This window comes from Notothenia rossii, assembly GCF_949606895.1.
Source record: "Notothenia rossii genome assembly, chromosome: 8".
NCBI classification, from domain to species: domain Eukaryota; kingdom Metazoa; phylum Chordata; class Actinopteri; order Perciformes; family Nototheniidae; genus Notothenia; species Notothenia rossii.
The window spans coordinates 44,836,157-44,862,684 of NC_136906.1; the positions used below are offsets into that span (position 1 = coordinate 44,836,157).

General features: G+C 39.7%; 1 protein-coding gene across 3 annotated transcripts; it reads right to left on the minus strand.

Annotated features, from left to right (window-relative positions):
- Nucleotides 1-9,529: 9,529 nt before the first annotated feature.
- On the minus strand, nt 9,530-25,833 carry LOC307016682 (uncharacterized protein). 3 transcript variants are annotated; one of them, XM_079645908.1, is made up of 23 exons: nt 24,009-25,833; nt 22,759-23,429; nt 22,594-22,639; nt 22,110-22,201; nt 21,893-22,003; nt 21,093-21,744; nt 18,684-18,858; nt 14,943-15,012; nt 14,399-14,594; nt 14,015-14,216; nt 13,738-13,811; nt 13,190-13,469; nt 13,058-13,108; nt 12,915-12,968; nt 12,735-12,808; nt 12,552-12,623; nt 12,089-12,294; nt 11,809-11,905; nt 11,562-11,722; nt 11,297-11,400; nt 10,994-11,138; nt 9,974-10,100; nt 9,530-9,667 (listed from the first exon to the last, which is right to left on the minus strand). In XM_079645908.1, exons 12-19 carry the CDS (start codon nt 13,364-13,366, stop codon nt 11,647-11,649), a joined length of 807 nt encoding a protein of 268 aa, XP_079502034.1. In that variant the 5' UTR covers nt 13,367-13,469; nt 13,738-13,811; nt 14,015-14,216; nt 14,399-14,594; nt 14,943-15,012; nt 18,684-18,858; nt 21,093-21,744; nt 21,893-22,003; nt 22,110-22,201; nt 22,594-22,639; nt 22,759-23,429; nt 24,009-25,833; the 3' UTR covers nt 9,530-9,667; nt 9,974-10,100; nt 10,994-11,138; nt 11,297-11,400; nt 11,562-11,646. The 3 variants fall into 3 exon arrangements, with proteins under 3 accessions (XP_079502034.1, XP_079502033.1, XP_079502035.1); XM_079645907.1 differs by having other exon boundaries at nt 11,518-11,722; XM_079645909.1 differs by lacking the exons at nt 21,093-21,744; nt 21,893-22,003; nt 22,110-22,201; ... (1 more) ...; nt 22,759-23,429; nt 24,009-25,833 and adding an exon at nt 19,162-20,950 and having other exon boundaries at nt 11,518-11,722.
- Nucleotides 25,834-26,528: the final 695 nt, after the last annotated feature.

Consider the following 26,528-nt stretch of genomic DNA (forward strand, 5'->3'; position numbering starts at 1 on the left):
ACTGCGCGCGTGCGCACTTGTGTGGCATTGTTTGGGATGACCTAATTAAAATAGCGTCCCCCCAGTAAAAACATCCCCACTACACCACTGGTTCTAACTGTAAGTTATCTGGGACGCTTTCCGCATCAACTGAAAATGGATTTGTAAAAAGGTCAAACCTGAATTTCTGGGTCTCAAAGTCGGAAAATCGCCTTTCGAATTCGGCTTTGAGTGTTTTAAATTTGTCTGCGCCTCTCTCATTCGGGAAAGCAGTGTTGAGGTTGTCTGCAACAGACTGACAGGTCGGGAAGTGAACATAGTTTCCCTGCTGCAATTAGTTCTCCCACAAGCGCAGTTTTGTCCGAAAGGCTTTCACTGCATCGCGCATGTCTGCGATCAGCTGTTTGCGTCCCTGCAGTTTCATTTCAGTGCGTTGAGATGGTGCGTTCTGTCACACATAAAAGCCAAGTCATGTATCCACTTTTCATCGGCCAGCTCAGGGACAGCTTTCCCCTTCATAGCCATGAAACTAGCAATATCGATACAGATACAATCATACGCAATGGCGCCTCGGCTCTCTCTCTGTTTGTTTATATACGTTTTAGTGTGTTTACTTTCTAGCAGCAAGGTAGTAGCCTATACATATGACCGAGCTCAATTATTTTTCATTCGGAACACCCACATTGATCTCCGTTTGGACACAACTTTCATCCCTCCGGAGATTCTACGCGGCCCGGAGGCAATCGGTTTCACCGTCCTACCAGCGAGGCGCCGCCGCCGGCGGGAGGAGAGGAGACAGCAACCTGGGCTAAGGGCTAGGCTAAAGGCTAACCCGTACAGACCGGCGCTTCCGAGCCTATTCCTCGCCAACTCCAGGGTTGCGTTCCGATAATCCAAAAATCAGCTCCTAAATTCTAACCCTATCTCCTATTCCTTGACCTCTGAGTGAAACGTCACGGGGTTAAGGGATAGTGGATAGGAGAATTCAAAAGGACTTAGGAGAAGAGACTGCGGTACTTTAGAGCAGAGGTTCTCAATTGTTTTTCAGCCAAGGATCCCTTACAAGATAGAGAATACACCAAGGACCCCCTCATTCTGATTTGTGATTTTGGGCTATATAAATAAAAATTGACTTGACTTGACATGTATGTCCCTTGGAATAATCTGACGTAGCCTATTTTTTACACTTCTATAGTGTTAGTTATGTGAAAGAACAACACAAGAGCAATGTATTAGAAATATATTAGATATTTATTAAAAATATTTGCACCATCTCAACACAGAATACCCATAAAACAATCAATCAATTAGCTGCAAGTAACACTGTACCTAAACAAAATATCAAAGGGAAATCAAGATAAAAGTGATCATTTGAAGTGCATTTCAGAACACACACACACACACACACACACACACACACACACACACACACACACACACACACACACACACACACACACACACACACACACACACACACACACACACACACACACACACACACACACACACACAGGGGTTAAAGTGGGCGGGAACGATCCAGAACAGCGTTCCGGCACCTTCGATTAATAAGTAAATAAATCTGATTGGCAGTTTCATACATAATAATGTCAAGAGAGTTCACAGGGCTTCCAACTCTCACACAATTGACATTTTTCACACGCTCTTAGCCACAAGTCAATTTTCTCAAGCAGTGAAAAACAAATTCATAACTGATAATGTCATGGTGCGAAAAGAGGACACTACTGCACATTGCGCAACAGCAGCACCAGGCAGCAGACCATCTGAATAGCGAGAAATATATACAAATGTATTATATTGTAACTTATTCCCATGCATGTTGCTCAAAGTAATCTCAGTCAGTCGCACTTCTGCGGCTCTCCCTCTCCTCTCGTGCCAGTGCGATGAGCCGCGCAGAGCCGGACACATCAGTGGACTCATCCAATTGAACCGCGAATTTAGACCCTCTCAGTCTTTCCAGCAGTTGTGATTTGATATCAGCAGACATGCCCTAAATTCGTCGTCTGATCTTTACCAGAAACAGACGTAACATTAACCATCCGTTGTTGTTGCTGGCGGTAGTCCTCGCCCTTCCTCTTTTTTTACATAACCTGGATGCTTGGTCTCGAGGTGCCTCTTCAATTTGGCAGGCTTCATCGCCTCATTGGCAAGACACCGCAGGTATATCAGACATTTCGGTTTCCCTTCCACTTCAATAAATCCATATTGGAGATACTCCTCAACGTATTTCCTTACTTTTTTTTGTTTTTCATTTACTTCATTTGTAGCCGTAACCGGTCGTTTTAAAAATATGTCCATCTTCGTAGTATGCTAGCCGTGTTATATCTCTATGATGCTAGCAGTGGTGCTCTCTGACTGACGTACCAGTTATTGTTGTTTCCATGGTAACGGGTGATGCGGTTGATTTTTAAATGTATAGATTTGTTAGATTAGAACGTAATCTATGAACTATTTTAGATTAAAAAATATATATATTATTTGTTGAACTATGAAGCCTTTTGTAAAAAAAAAAAAAATGATATCATGATAATTTAAATGAATGAATCTGAAAACTTTTCAAGGACCCCCTGGCAGAGTGCCACGGAAAGATCTTAAAATCAATACAAATGTATTTATTATAAACGTTAGTAACATCTATCACTGTGTACATCACCATTCAAACATCTTTTAAAAGTTGAGCAAACCTCACACAGCTCAGTGAAATGTTGACTTTATTTGATCATTTCAGTAAAAACTAACGTTCATATTTCTCTTTTTGATTATAATACTGATGAACGTTCAAAACAAAGCACTTTGGCAACTTACCACATACGTTTTAAAATGCTTAATAAGCACCGTAACTTTCATGATATTATTTCTCCGTCATAATCGTTTGTTTCCGTGAACGGCCACTGTTGTGTGACGCAAATACTGCGGCTGCAAGGCATTGTGGGGCAGCATTTTCTCCTCTTCTTTCGGTAAGGGAGGTCCAGTGGTTCCTAAGCTAAAGGAGGTTTGTTAGAAATTAAAATCAATGTTTTGATGGTATAATGTAGCTTAAACATACCGTCAGTTTAAACGCTCTTTTATACTGAAAAAACAGAAATTCTTGTGCACAACCAGTTAAGCTTTTATTCTGAAAATCCTTCAACTACGGTTAGCATTTAGCATGTGGCTAATATACGATTTCCTAAAGAGGTGAATTGAGTAGCGAAATGACATGGAGTGGTGCAAACCGAAACCTACTGATTTAACACTACAACTATAGATGTCGAGATACTACCATGCTGAATATTAAATGAAAGTACAGTTTATTTGAATACATTATTGTTTACAGACGAGAGTAGCATGTGAGAACATCCGGAAACCAAACCAGCCGTGAAGTATTTTCTGTATATTTTGGAGTATTGATTACAGCGTTTAGAATGTGTTACATGAAAAGTGATGAAAGAGAATATGAGGAGAAAAGGCGGGTTAAGCATATATTGAATGTGAAAAGTACCAATTGTTAAATATGTTCTTTATTCTCGCGTCCAGGAGAGAAGCTTTAAAATGAGACTAAATGGAGTCGCTGAAAAGATTCAAATGGGATACTTTAATTAAAAAAGGCGCGGTAGTGTTACAGACAGAATATTGTTCCGGCAGAAAACAGCTGTGATCTGGCTCTCCTGAGCAAGAAGAGAAGAGACCGGATCTCTCCTCCGGCGCTCATATATATCCTCTGCTGGCTCCTCCCCGCCAGCCGGCTCACCTCGTCTCCTATAGAGCTCCTGCGGTCACGTGACTTTTGGTTATCAGCCACCATTTTGGCAGTAAACATGACGACCGGCGCCAGCGTTTTCCTACCGTGCGAGTATACATCTCATTTTAATTCAAGTGAAATTCGGCTTTATAGTACAAAATTAGAAAGATTAAATATAAGCGACCCATATAATGCACCCGGTGTGCTTTTCAAGAGCATAACCTCCTGCTCTGAAGACGATGTACCCGACTTGCGCTACGCGGACATCCACAGCTATCTTGTAAGCTTTCCATCAGTGTACTCAGGAGACTCCCTCAGAGCTTACAAAAGCTTGGAGGCTTACAAATGGTGTCAGTCCGGCTTCGTAAACAACATTCAACTGTGGAGTCTTACATCCAAAAACTTCGGCATCATCACTGCAAGGGTAAGTATTAAATTATTCCAGTTTGATAGGCAGTGTCACGTTAGCATTGTTTGTTTATTAGCTTGTCTAGCTACGGCAGTGTCACGTTAGCATGTTTGTTTATTAGCTTGGATAGCTACTGCAGTGCGTCTGAAACTAGTTTGTATTTTTGAACGTACTCAACCAAAGTGGCTGGCGTTTTTAACCTTTATTTATCTATTTTTGTAGCATTGTACTGTATTCCTTCACCCACCTGATATGAAGTGATCACTGCATAAGCGAAAGCAAACGGCCGGGGGGTCCCATCTTTCAGTCTTGTTCAGACGGCTCCTGGCTCTTTTAATCGCTGCGATCCACTTTTCCCTCCTCTCCGCGTCTTTTGGAATGCGATAATAAGATACACCTTTCTTCTTCCCACGCCTATTTGTGCAACCTGGTGCACAGCAGTTATCCACCATCCTCGACAGTCTGCCAGTGCCTGCCAATGAATTTACTGACGCGATTACTGCCAAAATGGCTGCCCCCTTCGTTTCTCGTCACGTGACCAGCATATGTGACATCATCCGCAGGAGCTCTATGGCGGCAAATCTCTGTCATAAATCGCGAGGGCATATGAGATCCACGCGAGAACAAGTCAAGCAGCCGCGGACATATATTATTTTCGCGAGCACTAAAACGGCACTCGCGCGAGAGCAATATTGAAGCCTGCAGGGGAGAAACATGCCTTGAGCATGTGCAGCACCTACATGAGCTCTCCTTTGTCTCCTGCGCTCTCGCGAGCAATTCCTGCTCTTCTGCTCGTGAAACTCTGGCCTGCTCTCGCGCGCGGAGAAATGTTAGCAAGTGGGCGTACCGTGTCCCAGTAACGCCAAATCTAATTGGTTACACCCCTCCTCTTTTATGATTGGCCGTTGTCTGGATTTAAACCTAAACCAGGAAGTCCCTCCAACCTCCAACGTGATGAAATATGGCTGTGGAAACGTCTCACGTAAGTTACTTTACTTTACTAATGATTATTTTTAATAAAAGGCATGCTTCTGTATTCTGTGGTTATTCCACAACAGCCGTCCTTACTTATAAATGGATTGAGTTTTTTAGATAATACATTTTTATACATATTTTTCAAAAGTATTCAAACAATTCTATTATAAAGATAAGAACCAATTAACTTTTCGGTCTTGACATATGATAATATAAAATGTAGCTTTCAAAAACAGAATTTGGAATTAATAATTTTGATTACTTTAGCAAAATATTTTATTCAAAAATGTCGCTTTTTCAAAATGTCCCCAGTTTTTATTGCCTTTCTCAAATAAATAATACTATACAAAAAAAGTATAAAATGATGCAAATGTAAAAAAGCCCAAGAAGTTTCTTGGCACTTTCATTTCTGAATGAACTCTTTTTTTTCTGTTCAAATGCCCTCAGCTTATTTTTTGGAATGTTTATGATGATGTTTATGTGCCTTATTCTGTATTTGACATAATTGTTTCAATAAAGATTTACCACATTTCTTAAAAATATAATTAAATACTATTTAATACTTTATTTTTCTTCACAGCATATTCTGAAACGGCAGATCCTGGAGAGACTCCTGTCGAAGTTTGAGCTTGCACTCATTCGAGCACCACTTGACCTGGATTTGCTGGAGTTTGCATGTCGCCAGGAGCTGTACCTCCTGCAAGCACTTTTGAGACATGTTGACATACCGCAAGGAATAATCCAAGCTCTTCAAGAGCTGTTTGGACTACTTAGGCAATATTTAGATTCAGAAGCCCCAAATACAGCAGTGGGATCAGTTATTGGTCGAAGAGGACCTCCTAAGTTTGAAATTGAGAGGCAGCAGTTGGTTGAGATGTTGGGGACAAACCTATCGGTGCCTTGCATTGCTAAGCTGCTAGGTGTTTCTTCCAGCACAGTCTTTAGAAGGATGAGAGAGTTTGGCTTATCTGTTTCAGAAATGTATAGCTCCATCAGTGATGAGGAGTTGGATAACGTGGTCATATCCATCAAGAATGACATGCCCACTGCTGGATACCGAATGGTCAAAGGACGGTTGTTATCCATTGGTCTACATGTACAATGGACAAGAATGGCTGCCTCAATGCATCGAGTGGATCCCATAGGCATCCTCTCCAGACTGGCTAGTCTGGGCTGTGTTGTGAGGAGAAAATATTCAGTGCGAGGGCCTCTGTCGCTTGTGCACATGGATACCAACCACAAATTGATACGGTAGTGGTATTTATATTTCGCTAAGTAATTAAGAAATAATCTCTTTGTAATGTCCCAGTTTTGGAGAATCAGTGTTTCAATTCCAGAGTGCTATAACAGTTTGTTCTTTGGTTTTCCAGTTATAACATTGTCTTATTTGGTGGAGTGGACGGGTATTCGAGAAAGGTAAGACTGCATTTCACTTCAGTAGACACACATTAAACAAACATGTATTTTTTGTACGAGTTTACGACTAGCTACTTAAAACCACAAAAGAGGTCCCAACGCTGTGTCCTGGCTTTGCTTAAGGAATTTGGTCCAAATGGAGAAAGTGTATGGACTAAAAAGGAAGCAGCAAAGTCAAAGTAGATATAAAGGAGATTTTGTGCATTGCCTATTTTTGCTGCACAAGTATTATGAGTCAGTATACTGTATGTCAGTATTGTTTGCTTATTTCTATTGCAACAGGAATTCTTTAATCTCTGCCTTTTTTTTCCTATAATACACAGTTTAACAGAATGCTTCCTAGTTATTGTGTGTAATTGCCCTATTCTTAAATATTCTCTGCTTTTCTGCAGGTAATGTACTTGGGTGCTTCGACCAACAACCGTGCGTCAACAGCCTATGGCTTCTTCTTAGAGGCAACACAAAGACATGGAGTGCCTTTAAGGTGAATTCACAGAAAAAAGCACTCTTTGGAGAAATAGGTCAATACTGTGACACTTTTGGATGAGTATTTTCTTTGACAGTCCTTTGGTGAACTGTGTACATTTCAGGGTCAGAGGAGACCAAGGAGTAGAAAACGTACAGATCGCGAGATTCATGTTTTCGGTTCGCGGCACCGACCGTGGAAGCTTCATCTCTGGTAAAAGTCTTCATAACCAGAGGTAAATTGCAGCATCTTTAGTAACTCAATTAGTGAGGTGAACTTATCTGATGTGTAGACCAAGCACCTTGCACTTAACCCATGCTAGGCCAGCATGAAAATAGATCACTTGAACTGGTTTTCCCTAAACCATTTATTTTCATCCATAGGATTGAGCGTGTTTGGCGTGATGTACGAGTCATTGTCATCAACAAGTACTCTGCGATACTGCTTTCCATCGAAGAGGATAGTCTGCTCGACATCTCATCAACAGACGACCTCTTCTGTGTGCACTACATCATTCTTCCCCGACTTCAGATGGACTTGGGGATTTTTACAGAAGGCTGGTACCATCATCCACTCAGCACTGAACGGAACCAATGTCCAGAGCAGTTATTAGACCCTCCAGAAAAACACGATTCTGCGATCGCAGAATTTACCGCATAATCAGCAAAATGGCGCAGATTTTTAAAAGGCCGCATAATCCCCGCATTTTTCCACACAAAGTTGAGAAGAAAAAAAAGTTAACTCGTCTTGACGTGATGTCATCAGCTCGCGCATCACAGAATGTAAACAACACTGTATAGAGCTCATTTACAAACGAACATTTCTACTAAAGACCGGGCTATTCTGCACCCCGTGCAACTGTGTGTTGGAGCATAAGAGAAAATCGACAGTGACGACCCACTTTGATTCATTCAAACATTCGAAAATGCTTTCTGCTGCTGCGGACAAGAAAGCCATTCAACTCACGTTCACCGAGGGATCAACCTCCAAAACCCTTTCGAGGGCTACAAGAAACGAAGTGAGTAGCCTACAAGATTGAAGCTGGTCAGATAATGAACGAGTAAATGAAAACAGAATGAGGCGGAGAAGTGTGTGTGTGAGATTAAAATAGCCCAATTGCTTTTACAATAAATAAACATTGAATGTGTTTAATTGAATAGTAAAGGGGCTTAACATTGTTATTCTTTTCCCCCGCATATTTCGCATATTTCGCAACTTCCCGCAATTTCACCGCATAAAATCACATAAAAACCCCGCATGTTTAATCGCATAATCAAGGATTTTAGCCCGCATAATCAAGGAATTTAGCCCACATAATCAAGGATTTTTGCCCGCGTTTTTCTGTAGGGTCTAAGTTATGGCAACTTGGACTGATGCAGACAAACATTGATCAGCCGGAGAGCCCAGAGGTATTGATCTCGTTTCAGTATTACATTACATGTCACTTGTTAGACGCTTTTATCCAAAGCGACTTACATACTCAGTACTGTGGGCAATCCCACAATAGTAATTACTTACCATTTACTTTGTGTAATATACATTGTCAAAAGATTACTTTCTTTCCCTACTCTTGGCATGACCATTTTCTGGGCACAGTTTGTGTTATTTTAACTGCAAAAATAACACAAACTATTACTTGATGTCATTGTTCCACATTGTTTATAAGACATTTATTTCACCAAAGTGTTCAAAACCTCTGTTATTGTTATTAGGAGCCAGATGTTGACTGGGAAATTGCTGCTGACCACGATGGAGAAGAAGAGGATGCAGGGATTGTCGTCCCCGAATTCGACTGCCCTTTGAGTCCAGAAGACACAACTGAACTTCAATCAGTATTTCAGCAAATTGAACCAAACACTCCGGTCAAGGAACTGTACTTACTCTGCCGTGAGTATGTAGCTGAAAGATGTGGCTCTTAAGAAATACAGCTCCCTTAAATGACACAGATGAGGTCAAAGTAAAATTCCTGTGTTCAAAGTGTTACTTAAGTACCAAGAGTAAAATAAGTCATGATGCCGATTTCCGGATAGAGTAAAGTTACTTGGCACAACTGGTGACTGGGTTTTTATTCCATTAAATTGAAACAATTGACACAAAATACAGCTCAAAACTATAATGGTTCCCCAACTTCACCATTTGTTTCCATAACATTTTGACTAGAACAGTATGTCACTTGAAAGTTTGACTGTATTCTCATCTTGAACAAATGAAAACCTTGTCAAATAAAGTCCAATAAAGACTGTCTAACCCTAACCCAGAAAACATCGATTCTATGACTTTTATGAGCGGCTAAACTCCCTGCTATTCATAACAGCCTGTGATATGATGCTCAGGAACTCTGGATATGAGCCGAGGTGCCTTGTCGGAAAGGTAATGGAGTTGGAGCATGCATTCACTACGGGAAAGCATACCGTGTGTGTACCATAGCGCACGCTGCAATCATGGTCGAACTCAATTAAGATTTTAAACATCTCTCTCTCTGTTGAGGTGATGGGGACGTGTGCCTGCCCCGTAAGCCATTGAAGGAAGCAACCAACAGTGATCTTGGGTTTTTCCTTCATCTCCTCTTCATCTTTTGCCGCTTCACCTGTAGACTCTGTCTCTCTTGAGTCTCTTTCATCACTCTCTGTTATCTTCACAGGGGTCCCCCTCTCTTCAACCACAAAGCTCTTTTCTTCCTCTAAAAACAAGTTGAAAATGAATACAAAGAAATGCATATATTCACCGAAGCAATGTCAATAAATATGGCTATTGTTTTTAAATTGTTTTTTTATGTGGATATTTTGAAGAAGAAAACCTCATTAGCCAGTCCTGCTTTAGTTATCATTGTTTCATCGCAACCATCATGATGCAAAGTTGTGTTTAAACTGAGACATGTAAACATGAATAAAAAGGGTATGCAAAGCTGTCATTGAGTTGCCTGTCGTAATCGGGGGTAAAATTCAAGAACAAATACGTTTATAAAATGTCAGGGCAGTAGTATCACCTTCTTCTTCAATGTGTTAGATGAAGTCTTGTAAAAAGTTAACAATCTTCGATTCCCTCTGGCGTCGCAGCGAGCCCAGCTCGCTGAAGACTGGAGATATGGCTCCCATCAGGAATTCAGCATCCGGCTTGGAGAGAGGAAAAAACTAAATGATGTATGCTCAAAGTTGGATGAGGTTAACCCTTTAATTGCCAGACCAAGAAAAAAAACTATGGAAAAATTATTTGTTTGCATTTTTTTATCAAATGGGACACACATAGCACATTTAAAAAAAAAAAGGTATCAATATTGATATAAAAAGTAATGTTAAGTGTTTTTCATAATTAAAAAAAAACGTGCTCATCTTACTGTAGATGCTGAATTGGCCTAACAGGAAACCACTGGCCTAACAGCAAATGTCTATATCCTGTGTTGGCCTAACTTGCTCATCTGTGTGCAACTTTGGGCTGTATGCCATGCATGAAAGCTGCTATATAAATTATTATCACTCTTTCACTCTGAGACTCATAAGGCAGTATAGATGTAGTAATAATGTAATATAAGATGTAGTAATATTACCATGAATCTATGTATTTACCATATTGTATTGGAAAACATCTCTGAAACTCTGAAAAAGTTATATTGCTAGTTTAGTTTGTTAAAACTTTTTTTGTGCATCAAGTTATCTAATTATGTTCAGTCAGTGCTCTGACATTAAAATATGTCAAATGATATGGTTACCTTACAAAAGTTGACCAAAAAGAGTGATTTCTTCAGCAGTGATTTTTTAGCATGCCAACTTTCTCAGTGGAAAGCTGAATGGCTTTCTGTTCTAACCACAGTGACATCTAGAGGTTGTTTTGGGCATAACATGTCAACCAAATGGTAGAGATGGCTGAATCAGGTAGAGTTAAACTTTTAAAACATTTTTTCAACAGGATATCAAGACACAAAATGTGCTCTACCAAATGGTGGCGCTGGCTGTTAAAGGGTTAAGGTTTGAAATTCAGTGGTAAAATCAGCTGGAGACATAATACTGACCTTTTCATGAAGGCCAGCGACGAACAGATCCCTGAAATGCTGTGGTCGTTGTACTATCATCTCACACAAGCCATACAGCTTCATGCCTGAGCATATCTGCTGCAGCATTGGTAGAGTGCGGACCGATGAGTGCAAGATAATTGCCCTATAATTCAGTAACAGATAACAGCAATAATATAAAATCATACATAACAAAGGGAAAGAGTGACTGCACACTCTATATGAAGTATGAGTGTAAAGGAATAATTGATTGGTTTTAAACATGGGTTGTTATGGGTTAAATCACTTCGCATATGTACATACTTTATTATGTCTTCCTTCCTCTCCCACGTTGCAGGACCACTGTACCCGCATGCTGTTATCCGATCCAGAAGGTCGTACATAGCTTCAGGTTCAGCTATCTCAACCTTTGCAATTAGAAAAACAGTATCACACAGTAGCTCATGGGAGCCTTAGCTTATTTTAAGAATTAGAAAATATTCACACTACAAAGAGGTGTGTGTGTCAACCATACTAAAACAAACCTCATGTTATATGAAGGAGTATCTGAGGAGAAGACAAATATGACCTCTTCCATAAGCTGGCTGACCTCTGGATCAGTCACATCTTCCTTGGAAATGGAATCTCTATCAATCTCCCCAGTGGATATGTATTCATAGCACCACTTTGAAAAAGTTAGGTGGAGGACCACCTTGTACTATACTGACTGCCATAATCTCTCCAGCTGTCCTGCATTAACAAAGTTTAATCAATGCATAGACATTAATAAATGAAATAAACATCGAAAAGACATTGCAGAACACAATTCTACATACTTGAAATGCTCTTTGTGGTAGTCGGTAATTGAGTACTTGGGGGTTTTCCCTGTACTCCCTCCCTGAAAAAACTTCCTTTCAACACCTGCCATCATTTCTATAATTGAAAGGAAAAGTGGATCAATACATTGATAATCTCAATTTGACCACTGTATATGTTAAAGAACAGCACGCGTCATGCAAAGCCCTTAACCTGTGCAAGCACAGAAATTGCATGCAACCAGAGAACCGCCACACACTGAGGAATATTTTCATTTATTATAAGTAGTTAAACATATACCTGTTAAGAATTCTTTCCTGAGAGCCCCATGGTCAATTCCAGACTCTCCAATGAAAGACACTCGGAGGTTTTTTTTGGGAGAAGACCTCTTCTGACGTCTCCACTGCCCTAAACCCCTTTCAAACATGTCCTCCCTAGTGACACTAACATTAAAGAGTGTCGTTGTGTCCACTCGTCCACTAAGTGTTTCGATGGCTTCAGCAAGACTTGAAGGAAACAATTCGAAGTTGATTAGACAACTGGATCCAAAACGTTTTCCTTTAAGAGACCCCTTTTGTATCATTGAGTAAACTGACGACCCCTGACTGATGTAAAGTGGCGTCTTTTAAATGATATTCAAGGCATAACAATAACAATGCAGGGCAACTGATGAACAGTACAATTAACACAAATAGTGAACACAATAACTGCAGGACGTTTTTGTTTAAAATAAGCAATTACAGGTACATTTTAAGCATATTACCTTTTCTCTCGCCCTGTCAGTTCTTCACTGGCATGTTCTTCCAAATCGATAATTTGTGTCGACTGCAATGTACTGATGAGGGAAAAAATATTTCAATGGGGCATACCTTAATCATGGTTTACAATATCTAACACTGCAAGAAAAAAGTATATAAAGAATGTGCATAATAGGAGAAAAAAAAACCTTTCTCTACAAGTGCTGGCATGTATTTCAACCAAATACTCAGGAAATAACTCTGAGCACAATGGACAGGCCACCTTTAAAAATACAGAAAAGCAGAGCAAATATTCAAGTGAATTACTGAGACGCAGAAACCTTCATCATCTGCAATAATGTAATTGATAAATAATGCCCTGATTTTACCTTAATATCGATTTTAGAACAGGAGGTCCTACACGGGAGCACACTTGGAGAAGCCTATAATAAAATGTAGAAAGACTGCCAATTAATGACACATACAATGAAAATTGTTTAGAAACAAACACCTACAATATTAGTGAGCTTACATTCCCAGGATTGCTTGTAGCTGGAGACTCATCTAAATCTGGGTCCAGATCCTGAAAATTGTAACCAGTTAAAAAAGCTGTCGATTCAGGATGATAAATGATCCTGCATAGTTATTTGTGGAATAACATTACCGGTTCCAGATCCATGCGGTCAGAACAGCTGCTTGGTTCACACTCTTGTGCATGTAAAGCCAACAGCTGGACAGGCATGCTTAGATGACACGTGGCACATCTGGCTTTTGGCATATTTTCGAACTCCTTCGATGAGTAGGGCAAGGGGGAGGTGTCCAAAGTGTCCTGGATGGGCATTATATAGAGACAGCCTTTTCCACCTAAAGCTTTGGCAAGGTAGGCCCCGTGTAACCCTCTGCCTCAGGTGCCAAAACACTTAATTTCCACTGACCTGATCCTCCTATGTGGGAATACAAACAAGTTGATGTTATTTAATGCACAGAATGTTCTAGGGGAGGCAGTTGATTTTAACAAGATGCACACTTGCAGTGTTAGGCTTTCTCATGGATTGCTAAAAACAAGAAGGTAGGTAAATATGCTAACCATCAAGGGCATTAATGAGCTATTATAAGAGCAGCTATTGTAGGAGAAGATAGAGGGTATAAATAGGATTTAACTGCAGAAATACTAGACCACAGTTGAATTTACTAAGGGAGATTGTATCTTACCAGCAGCTTTATGTTGGCCAGGCCCCTTCCAATGGTATCATTTTGGAATATGATTCCATAAGTATATATGATATCTATGTGGGAAGAGCAAAACAAGTGTGCAGTTAGAACTATAACCCTCCACACATGTCACCACTGTTGAAGCTGATTTGTGACCAGTAGTACTTCAGTGGATTGGGAAACTACAGTAATACATAAAAAATGTCCCCAAATTGGGATCAATAAAGTGCTTCTTATATTATCTTGACTCCTTCCCTTATTATTTGTTCTATCTTACCTGGGAGTGGTCAGCATTTTCGGGGATATTGAGAGTCCTCCTACCAAGTCCAGCCTGGAGAAGGACCATTTAATCCGATGACTTTGGTGTTCTTTCTGTGCTCTTATTGAGCAGAAAGAACTGGATTGGGGTTGACCTAACAGCCCTTCTTTTGGGAGATGGGGTATAACTTTTACCCGATTTGAATAGGCCGGGGAAAGCCCTGAGGAGTTGAAAACAATGTGTAAGAGACGCATTTAAGAAGCTGTTATACAATATATTCATTCTAAACAATCTGAAGAGCGTTAATTTCTATGAAAAAATACCCTGAATTATAGTCAATTGCCGAGTTATTACAATGGCAATTCAGTTCAGAATTATCTTTATTTCCTAACGGATCCAAACCTGGCCATATTTTGGTCCACTGTATTTCCTGCTGTAGAAGGAAAGCCAGGGGTCCTTTGTTGCTTCTGCCCCTGGACTGCCTGACGCTGCCTTGTCCCAGCCTGCTGCCTGTTGCCAAGAGCAGACTGCTGCTGTCCCTGTATAGTAGGCTGTCTGTTGCCCACCTCCACCTGCTCTCCCTGAACCTGTACTTCATCTGTGAACACAATTTAAAGATGTCTATGATTCCCTAGAATCTAAATAAACTGAGTACTAAATACATAAAGTAGTTAGAATATATAAAGGCTTCATTAATTAAACATTACCCAGATAGTCACAAGCTCTGAAAAATAAATAGAAGAAGAACAAGAAGAAGATGAACCTTTAATTATCCCCCATGGGGAAATTCAGTTTTTCACTCTGGTTTTAATATAGGTTGGTAAAACTGTCACTGAAACACCTCGGCGTGCTTCCGCCGGCCAAGACTGCAGCTGTAATTTTTTGTAAACGACTGACCATGAGATGAATCTGTGAAGACAAGTGATCTCCCCCTAGTTTCACTTACGATTTTGAGAAGTTGGTTCAGCCAAGGCACTTCTCAGCAACTCAACGACACGCCTGGCAGCATTTTGTAACTGTTAAAATAGATAGCATTTTTCATTTTATCATTTATTTCAATCGGGACAATGCACATAAATGAACACTTTAGACAAATAACGCTTCAAGTGTAAATGGATCATGTCTTCCTATACTGTCTATTCTGTCTTGCTGTTTTTAAATTATTGTCTTGTTGTTGCGCACTGGCACTTTGAGTCGATGTAATTTCGCTGTACTTTTTACAATGACAAATAAAGTATCTATCTATCTATCTATCTATCTAAAACAGACACAAACAAGAAATAGTCAAATTGATTGTCACAATCACAGTGCAAAGACATGTCGTCTTGTTTATCCAGATCTGCTAACAGTTAACTTTAGCTAACTTTTATTATTGCGGGCAGACAGCTGTGTCACTTTCTTCTCATACCGTGGCTTGTAAATAATGCAATGTCAATATCAGTGATGCAAACACAGGTATGGTGAAAAAAGAGAGAACTATTCGAAGCAGGAAAAAAACAGCGTAATATACCATCTGACAAAGGCCTCTGCTATAATGCTTCAATTAACTGTTCTTTATAATATACTCAGATCAATAGAGACATATATGTTAAGTTATAAATCAAGGGTTTTTATTATTATTTACAGCAGGGGTGGGGAACCTTTTTCCTTTCAATTTTTACAACATCCTCCGAGGGCCGTACAAATTATTGAACTCAACCTCTGCTTAAAAAAAATAAAATCACAGCCAATTAATTTGGCCTTTCTTTCATGCTGTGCAAAGAAAAAGCAACCTCTTAATCCAGATATCTTACCATGACTCGCGCATGCATGCATGCATGTGCACGGTGTGGCATGACCACCAAAACAGAAAGATATGGACACAAGATGTGTGCAAATGTATTTAGTATCCTATCCATGTGAACATGATTTAAGTGGGGGGGACCTAACCTCCTCTAGGGGGGTCTGGGGGCATGCTCCCCCGGGAAGATTTTTTTTTTAAATATTGAAGTTAAAAGCATCAATCTGGTGCACTTTCAGAGCAACATGAGGAGATCTATGGATACATCTCTCAACACCCATTTGAAACAGAACTGTAAGCAGATTTTTCTTTTTGGATATTTTACAAATCACTTATTTTTAACAACTTTTTTGTTACTGTCATATAGTATTTTATACCTGTTTTTCATTTAGTCTCTAATGTCTAATTAATAATTATAATGATCATATCAAGGTGTGCCTTAACCTCACTGAGCTGAGGTTATTTGAGCCTCTCAGGAGAGAGCTCTCTTCCACCTGGTTGTAGAAAAGCTCTTTAAATTCGTTAGCATAGCTAGCTAACCAGAAGCAAATAACAACAAATCGCCACTGTGCTTACAACTAAAGACACAGCCACCAAACACTGCAGCATGTGTACGGCTCCTTATGGGTACTGCAATATTTGAAGAGCTGGAGCGGCGTTCCAGTGCTCTCCGTAAGCACGTCTAGTCTACACTTATGGCGGCAAATCTCTGTCGTAAATCGCGAGGGCATGTGAGATCCACGCGAGCACAAGTCAAGCAGCCGCGGACATATATTATTTTCGCGAGCACTTAAACGGCACTCGCGCGAGAGCAATATTGAAGCCTCAAACCTTAACCCTTTAACAGCCAGCGCCACCATTTGGTAGAGCACATTTTGTGTCTTGATATCCTGTTGAAAAAATGTTTTAAAAGTTTAACTCTACCTGATTCAGCCATCTCTACCATTTGGTTGACATGTTATGCCCAAAACAACCTCTAGATGTCACTGTGGTTAGAACAGAAAGCCATTCAGCTTTCCACTGAGAAAGTTGGCATGCTAAAAAATCACTGCTGAAGAAATCACTCTTTTTGGTCAACTTTTGTAAGGTAACCATATCATTTTTGACATATTTTAATGTCAGAGCACTGACTGAACATAATTAGATAACTTGATGCACAAAAAAAGTTTTAACAAACTAAACTAGCAATATAACTTTTTCAGAGTTTCAGAGATGTTTTCCAATACAATATGGTAAATAGATAGATTCATGGTAATATTACTACATCTTATATTACATTATTACTACATCTATACTGCCTTATGAGTCTCAGAGTGAAAGAGTGATAATAATTTATATAGCAGCTTTCATGCATGGCATACAGCCCAAAGTTGCACACAGATGAGCAAGTCAGGCCAACACAGGATATAGACATTTGCTGTTAGGCCAGTGGTTTCCTGTTAGGCCAATTCAGCATCTACAGTAAGATGAGCACGTTTTTTTTTTATTATGAAAAACACTTAACATTACTTTTTATATCAATATCAATACCTTTTTTTTTTAAATGTGCTATGTGTGTCCCATTTGATAAAAAAATGCAAACAAATAATTTTTCCATCGTTTTTTTTCTTGGTCTGGAAATTAAAGGGTTAAGCTCATCCAACTTTGAGCATACATCATTTTGTTTTTTCCTCTCTCCAAGCCGGATGCTGAATTCCTGATGGGAGCCATATCTCCAGTCTTCAGCGAGCTGGGCTCGCTGCGACGCCAGAGGGAATCGAAGATTGTTAACTTTTTACAAGACTTCATCTAACACATTGAAGAAGAAGGTGATACTACTGCCCTGACATTTTATAAACGTATTTGTTCTTGAATTTTATCCCCGATTACGACAGGCAACTCAATGACAGCTTTGCATACCCTTTTTATTCATGTTTACATGTCTCAGTTTAAACACAACTTTGCATCATGATGGTTGCGATGAAACAATGATAACTAAAGCAGAACTGGCTAATGAGGTTTTCTTCTTCAAAATATCCACATAAAAAAAACTATTTAAAAACAATAGCCATATTTATTGACATTGCTTAGGTGAATATATGCATTTCTTTGTATTCATTTTCAACTTGTTTTTAGAGGAAGAAAAGAGCTTTGTGGTTGAAGAGAGGGGGACCCCTGTGAAGATAACAGAGAGTGATGAAAGAGACTCAAGAGAGACAGAGTCTACAGGTGAAGCGGCAAAAGATGAAGAGGAGATGAAGGAAAAACCCAAGATCACTGTTGGTTGCTTCCTTCAATGGCTTACGGGGCAGGCACACGTCCCCATCACCTCAACAGAGAGAGAGATGTTTAAAATCTTAATTGAGTTCGACCATGATTGCAGCGTGCGCTATGGTACACACACGGTATGCTTTCCCGTAGTGAATGCATGCTCCAACTCCATTACCTTTCCGACAAGGCACCTCGGCTCATATCCAGAGTTCCTGAGCATCATATCACAGGCTGTTATGAGTAGCAGGGAGTTTAGCCGCTCATAAGAGTCATAGAATCAATGTTTTCTGGTTAGGGTTAGACAGTCTTTATTGGACTTTATTTGACAAGGTTTTCATTTGTTCAAGATGAGAATACAGTCAAACTTTCAAGTGACATACTGTTCTAGTCAAAATGTTTTGAAAACAAATGGTGAAGTTGGGGAACCATTATAGTTTTGAGCTGTATTTTGTGTCAATTGTTTCAATTTAATGGAATAAAAACCCAGTCACCAGTTGTGCCAAGTAACTTTACTCTATCCTGAAATCGGCATCATGACTTATTTTACTCTTGGTACTTAAGTAACACTTTGAACACAGGAATTTTACTTTGACCTCATCTGTGTCATTTAAGGGAGCTGTATTTCTTAAGAGCCACATCTTTCAGCTACATACTCACGGCAGAGTAAGTACAGTTCCTTGACCGGAGTGTTTGGGTCAATTTGCTGAAATACTGATTGAAGTTCAGTTGTGTCTTCTGGACTCAAAGGGCAGTCGAATTCGGGGACGACAATCCCTGCATCCTCTTCTTCTCCATCGTGGTCAGCAGCAATTTCCCAGTCAACATCTGGCTCCTAATAACAATAACAGAGGTTTTGAACACTTTGGTGAAATAAATGTCTTATAAACAATGTGGAACAATGACATCAAGTAATAGTTTGTGTTATTTTTGCAGTTAAAATAACACAAACTGTGCCCAGAAAATGGTCATGCCAAGAGTAGGGAAAGAAAGTAATCTTTTGACAATGTATATTACACAAAGTAAATGGTAAGTAATTACTATTGTGGGATTGCCCACAGTACTGAGTATGTAAGTCGCTTTGGATAAAAGCGTCTAACAAGTGACATGTAATGTAATACTGAAACGAGATCAATACCTCTGGGCTCTCCGGCTGATCAATGTTTGTCTGCATCAGTCCAAGTTGCCATAACTTAGACCAGAGGTGCCCAGTACGTCGACCGCGGTCGACCGCGGGGGCAATGCTGGTAGATCGCGAGTCATTCATAAAAATAAAAAAATCCAGCTCCGTTAAAATAGACAAAACAGCTTTTGAGTCCTCCTCCCTTGGCCTCCCTGCCACTTAATTCAGGAGTTTACTTGATTGACAGAAAAAACGACCTATTGCTTTCCAGTCTGTTAACCCAGAATGCAAAGCGATACAAAATCAGTCAAGTGCCGGGAGAGACAAACAACAAAATGAGTGCAGGAACGAGCAAAAAGCTAAAGACATACCACTTCCACACAGAATGGGAGGGAGAATCTTTTTTTGTGATGTCACATTCAAAGGTTATTTGCCTTATTTGTAAAGCAAGCGTCGCTCTGCCAAAGAAAGGTAACGTGGAGAGGCATTATCGGAGTGTTCACAAGGCATATGACAGCGACTTCCCTCCGAGTAGCGAGTTGAGAAAGAGAAAGGTCATGTATTATTGCTACACAAACATTATCTCTTTGTCTTAGTGTCGCCAACTCGTTTCTAACATGCAAAAAGACAAACAAATGCGTCTATGGTCGTGTATTTTCTATCTTTCCAATCCAGAAGAGATCTCTCTCTCCCCCGTCTGTTTGCAAGGGGGCGGGGTAGTTTACACACACGCAGCTGCTACATGCAGCAACACACGGAGGAGATGGTGGAGAGAAGCGCTCCAAGGTGTGGTTACATGTTACCCGTCTTGAGGTGGACAATGCTCGTCACCAAAAGTGTTTAGCATGTAAGGGCGGTAACACGAGCAATTTGTCTAAACATTTAGCAAAAGTGCACCACATTCAGACGGAGGAATGCCCGGGTTCGACTGTCTTTCTCGTAGCTCTGTAGCCCCATCCACGAGTAACGTTTCCACGTCAGGTGTTATGTATGCTAGCAGCAACACACGGAGTTAACTACATTATACAAACATGGGTTAATGATTAGAGGTAACTGAGTTATTTATTTTGTTAAAGTTTCAGCTATTCTGTTTACAGTTCTGTCATCACATTATTTAATACGATTTGTTAAAACATTGTTGTTTCTTTTGATGTGAAATATTATTTATTTAATTCAAATAAAAAGCAATGTTAATTTTGTTCACAATTTGTTCAGTTAATTTAATAATATATGTATTTTTGAATCAGGTATTCATCTTTATTGTCTTCATTGTTAGTTTCCACATGCCTAAAACAACCTCAAACTAAATCTAAAAGTTGATGGCTAAATAAGAGCGTTTGAGAAATTGTGCAAAGCACACAGCAGTAGTCCGAATAGTCGATTGATCGTTTCATTAATCTATAGATTAATCGATAATCAAATTAGTCGTTTGTTGCAGCCCTATTGTAGTTATCCCATGTAAAAATAAAACGTGTTATTCAGCAACCCTTGCAATTTGGGATTTTATTTTTGGTTGGTAGACCTCGGTTAGCTGGTCATTTCAAAAGTAGCTCACCAGCCAAAAAAGTGTGGGCAACCCTGACTTAGACCCTACAGAAAAACGCGGGCAAAAATCCTTGATTATGTGGGCTAAATTCCTTGATTATGCGGGCTAAAATCCTTGATTATGCGATTAAACATGCGGGGTTTTTATGTGATTTTATGCGGTGAAATTGCGGGAAGTTGCGAAATATGCTAAATATGCGGGGGAAAAGAATAACAATGTTAAGCCCCTTTACTATTCAATTAAACACATTCAATGTTTATTTATTGTAAAAGCAATTGGGCTATTTTAATCTCACACCCCCCCCCCCCCCCCCCCGACACACACACACACTTCTCCGCCTCATTCTGTTTTCATTTACTCGTTCATTATCTGACCAGCTTCAATCTTGTAGGCTACTCACTTCGTTTCTTGTAGCCCTCGAAAGGGTTTTGGAGGTTGATCCCTCGGTGAATGCGAGTTGAATGGCTTTCTTGTCCGCAGCAGCAGAAAGCATTTTCGAATGTTTGAATGAATCAAAGTGGGTCGTCACTGTCGATTTTCTCTTATGCTCCAACACACAGTTGCACGGGGTGCAGAATAGTTTCCCCCCACTTTTTGCCCGGTCTTTAGTAGAAATGTTCATTGGTAAATGAGCTCTATACAGTGTTGTTTACATTCTGTGATGCGCGAGCTGATGACGTCACGTCAAGACGAGTTAACTTTTTTTTCTTCTCAACTTTGTGTGGAAAAATGCGGGGATTATGCGGCCTTTTAAAAATCTGCGCCATTTTGCTGATTATGCGGTAAATTCTGCGATCGCAGAATCGTGTTTTTCTGGAGGGTCTAATAACTGCTCTGGACATTGGTTCCGTTCAGTGCTGAGTGGATGATGGTTCCAGCCTTCTGTAAAAATCCCCAAGTCCATCTGAAGTCGGGGAAGAATGATGTAGTGCACACAGAAGAGGTCGTCTGTTGATGAGATGTCGAGCAGACCATCCTCTTCGAGGGAAAGCAGTATCGCAGAGTACTTGTTGATGACAATGACTCGTACATCACGCCAAAGACGCTCAATCCTATGGATGAAAATACATGGTTTAGGGAAAACCAGTTCAAGTGATCTATTTTCATGCTGGCCTAGCATGGGTTAAGTGCAAGGTGCTTGGTCTACACATCAGATAAGTTCCCCTCACTAATTGAGTTACTAAAGATGCTGCAATTTACCTCTGGTTATGAAGACTTTTACCAGAGATGAAGCTTCCACGGTCGGTGCCGCGAACCGAAAACATGAATCTCGCGATCTGTACGTTTTCTACTCCTTGGTCTCCTCTGACCCTGAAATGTACACAGTTCACCAAAGGACTGTCAAAGAAAATACTCATCCAAAAGTGTCACAGTATTGATCTATTTCTCCAAAGAGTGCTTTTTTCTGTGAATTCACCTTAAAGGCACTCCATGTCTTTGTGTTGCCTCTAAGAAGAAGCCATAGGCTGTTGACGCAAGGTTGTTGGTCGAAGCACCCAAGTACATTACCTGCAGAAAAGCAGAGAATATTTAAGAATAGGGCAATTACACACAATAACTACGAAGCATTCTGTTAAACTGTGTATTGTAGGGAAAAAAAGGCAGAGATTAAAGAATTCCTGTTGCAATAGAAATAAGCAAACAATACTGACATACAGTATACTGACTCATAATACTTGTGCAGCAAAAATAGGCAATGCACAAAATCTCCTTTATATCTACTTTGACTTTGCTGCTTCCTTTTTAGTCCATACACTTTCTCCATTTGGACCAAATTCCTTAAGCAAAGCCAGGACACAGCGTTGGGACCTCTTTTGTGGTTTTAAGTAGCTAGTCGTAAACTCGTACAAAAAATACATGTTTGTTTAATGTGTGTCTACTGAAGTGAAATGCAGTCTTACCTTTCTCGAATACCCGTCCACTCCACCAAATAAGACAATGTTATAACTGGAAAACCAAAGAACAAACTGTTATAGCACTCTGGAATTGAAACACTGATTCTCCAAAACTGGGACATTACAAAGAGATTATTTCTTAATTACTTAGCGAAATATAAATACCACTACCGTATCAATTTGTGGTTGGTATCCACGTGCACAAGCGACAGAGGCCCTCACACTGAATATGTTCTCCTCACAACACAGCCCAGACTAGCCAGTCTGGAGAGGATGCCTATGGGATCCACTCGATGCATTGAGGCAACCCTTCTTGTCCATTGTACACGTAGACCAATGGATAACAACCGTCCTTTGACCATTCGGTATCCAGCAGTGGGCATGTCATTCTTGATGGATATGACCACGTTATCCAACTCCTCATCACTGATGGAGCTATACATTTCTGAAACAGATAAGCCAAACTCTCTCATCCTTCTAAAGACTGTGCTGGAAGAAACACCTAGCAGCTTAGCAATGCAAGGCACCGATAGGTTTGTCCCCAACATCTCAACCAACTGCTGCCTCTCAATTTCAAACTTAGGAGGTCCTCTTCGACCAATAACTGATCCCACTGCTGTATTTGAGGCTTCTGAATCTAAATATTGCCTAAGTAGTCCAAACAGCTCTTGAAGAGCTTGGATTATTCCTTGCGGTATGTCAACATGTCTCGAAAGTGCTTGCAGGAGGTACAGCTCCTGGCGACATGCAAACTCCAGCAAATCCAGGTCAAGTGGTGCTCGAATGAGTGCAAGCTCAAACTTCGACAGGAGTCTCTCCAGGATCTGCCGTTTCAGAATATGCTGTGAAGAAAAATAAAGTATTAAATAGTATTTAATTATATTTTTAAGAAATGTGGTAAATCTTTATTGAAATTATGTCAAATACAGAATAAGGCACATAAACATCATCATAAACATTCCAAAAAATAAGCTGAGGGCATTTGAACAGAAAAAAAAGAGTTCATTCAGAAATGAAAGTGCCAAGAAACTTGCAAAATTCTTGGGCTTTTTTACATTTGCATCATTTTATACTTTTTTTGTATAGTATTATTTATTTGAGAAAGGCAATAAAAACTGGGGGACATTTTGAAAAAGCGACATTTGTGAATAAAATATTTTGCTAAAGTAATCAAAATTATTAATTCCAAATTCTGTTTTTGAAAGCTACATTTTATATTATCATATTTCAAGACCGAAAAGTTAATTGGTTCTTATCTTTATAATAGAATTGTTTGAATACTTTTGAAAAATATGTATAAAAATGTATTATCTAAAAAACTCAATCCATTTATAAGTAAGGACGGCTCTTGTGGAATAACCACAGAATACAGAAGCATGCCTTTTATTAAAAATAATCATTAGTAAAGTAAAGTAACTTACGTGAGACGTTTCCACAGCCATATTTCATCACGTTGGAGGTTGGAGGGACTTCCTGGTTTAGGTTTAAATCCAGACAACGGCCAATCATAAAAGAGGAGGGGTGCAATCAATTAGATTTGGCGTTACTGGGACACGGTACGCCCACTTCCTAACATTTCTCCGCGCGCGAGAGCAGGCCAGAGTTTCACGAGCAGAAGAGCAGGAATTGCTCGCGAGAGCGCAGGAGACCAAGGAGAGCTCATGTAGATGCTGCACATGCTCAAGGCATGTTTCTCCCCTGCAGGCTTCAATAGTGCTCTCGCGCGAGTGCCGTTTTAGTGCTCGCGAAAATAATATATGTCCGCGGCTGCTTGACTTGTGCTCGCGTGGATCTCATATGCCCTCGCGATTTATGACAGAGATTTGCCGCCATAGTCTCCAATGTCCGTTATTGCATTTCAACAGAGGATAGGTTTTTTCACATTCAATATATGCTTAACACGCAGTTTCTCCTCATATTCTCTTTCATCACTTTTCATTTAACACATTCTAAACGCTGTAATCAATACTCTAAACAATACTTCTCGGCTCGTTTGGTTTCCGGTCATTCCGGATGTTGTCACATGCTACTCTCGTCTGTAAACAATAATGTATTCAAATAAACTGTACTTTCATTTAATATTCAACATGGTAGTACCTCGACATCTATAGTTGTAGTGTTAAATCCGTAGGTTTCGATTTGCACCACTCCATGTCATTTCGCTACTCAATTCACCTCTTTAGGAAATCGTATATTAGCCACATGCTAAATGCTAACCGTAGATGAAGGATTTTCAGAATAAAAGCTTAACTGCTTGTGCACAAGAATTTCTGGTTTTTCAGTATAAAAGAGCGTTTAAACTGACGGTATGTTTAAGCTACATTATACCATCAAAACATTGATTTTAATTTCTAACAGTCCCTCCTTACACACCTAAAAGGTGTGTATAATACTGAAATCAATGAGTTCTTCATCTGAACTTCGCATAGTACATATCTCATATTACAAACATACAATCTAAATGGAATGGTTCAATAGGCTTAACTTTACAAAAATACAAAATAAATTATTTGCCTGGTTCAAACCTAAAAGTTGTCCCTTGTGTATAACTTCTAGTGTTTGCATTCAATATCATTCTTCAAAATAGCAGCAATGGCTTGGTATCAGAACATTTCTTCCTCCCTCCTTTCACAGAAACCGTTCTCATACCACGCTCAGTGTTAAGGCACTTGTTTTTACAAAGTGAAAAGAAACAAACCATTTTAGAATAGCAATGATTTATACAACATGAAATCTACCATATTAGAATAGTATAAAATAATAAAGTCAAATAAAAGGGACTATCTTAGAATAGTGTAAAATTAATTGGAATAATAAAAATATTAAAAATATACTATCTTGGAATAGTATGAAGTAAATTGAAATGGATTCACTCCATTTTAATTTTGCTCACTTCTTCACATGATTTCATCATTTAAAGAATCACATCGGCTGGACATTCATTGATCAATCTCATCTCCGAACATCCATATCATTTAAACTAACTCATCATTGTCATCCACATCTGAATACGGGGTGGGTCGTCTTGTTCTGCTAGCATTTGTAACCGTCTCCTCCTGAGAAATTTACCCTCCCTCCTTTCATACCATTTAAGGTATGAAAGTAATATGTTCTCTAGAAGGGGCCGTTGTGCGTTCTACTCTGGGGTACGGCATTCTAGACAGTCATTTCTGGGAGAAGATTTTGGTCAGTTACAACAGTTGTAGAGTTTCATCACTTAAAAGTTCCTACTCATTACCTTTGGGTGGTCTGTTCTAATGCAGTGATAAAGTCCCTGAAATGGTGTGAAAACCGGTGGAATATCAATAACTCATTATACTAATTTATTTTCAATTCTGTTCAACTTAAATAGCTATGCTAACCCCTTTTACAGTGTGTGGAACCTTGGGTGCCCGAGCATGTGATAATTACTCCCTCCTTTAACAAGGATTTTAAAAACAGAAGTCATTTCATTAATGGTTTGTAGTTTAATTCAGGAATTTACATTAATGGCAGATAATATGTTTCTCCTTTAAATAACATCTCTAAATGTCAGGTCATCTGGTGAATGGATGACCTTTAGGAGCTGGTGGCGCTTGCCTTTTAAAACTCATACTCTGGTGCCGTGCGCTCCCTCTGAAGCTGCAAGTAAGATTGAAAACATCTGCAGGGTGGGTTGAGCGACCCCTTCTCCCTAAACGATGTTTGTTGTAACAAATATGCACCATCACAATGAGTGCTCCAAGGCCCTGCATGTATTGCTCCCAACTACATTAGTTTTTAAAAAAAATTAAACTTTGCTTTCGCTCTTTGCCCAGTGTCATTTTAAAACTCTACATCTTGGACGAAAAACAAATGTTATTTCCACCTTAATCTTCCCTCCTGAGGTAATAACCATGCTACAATGGAGAAATCAATACTCTAGATTGGAATACTATCTTTGGCTTGGTACTAGCTCTACC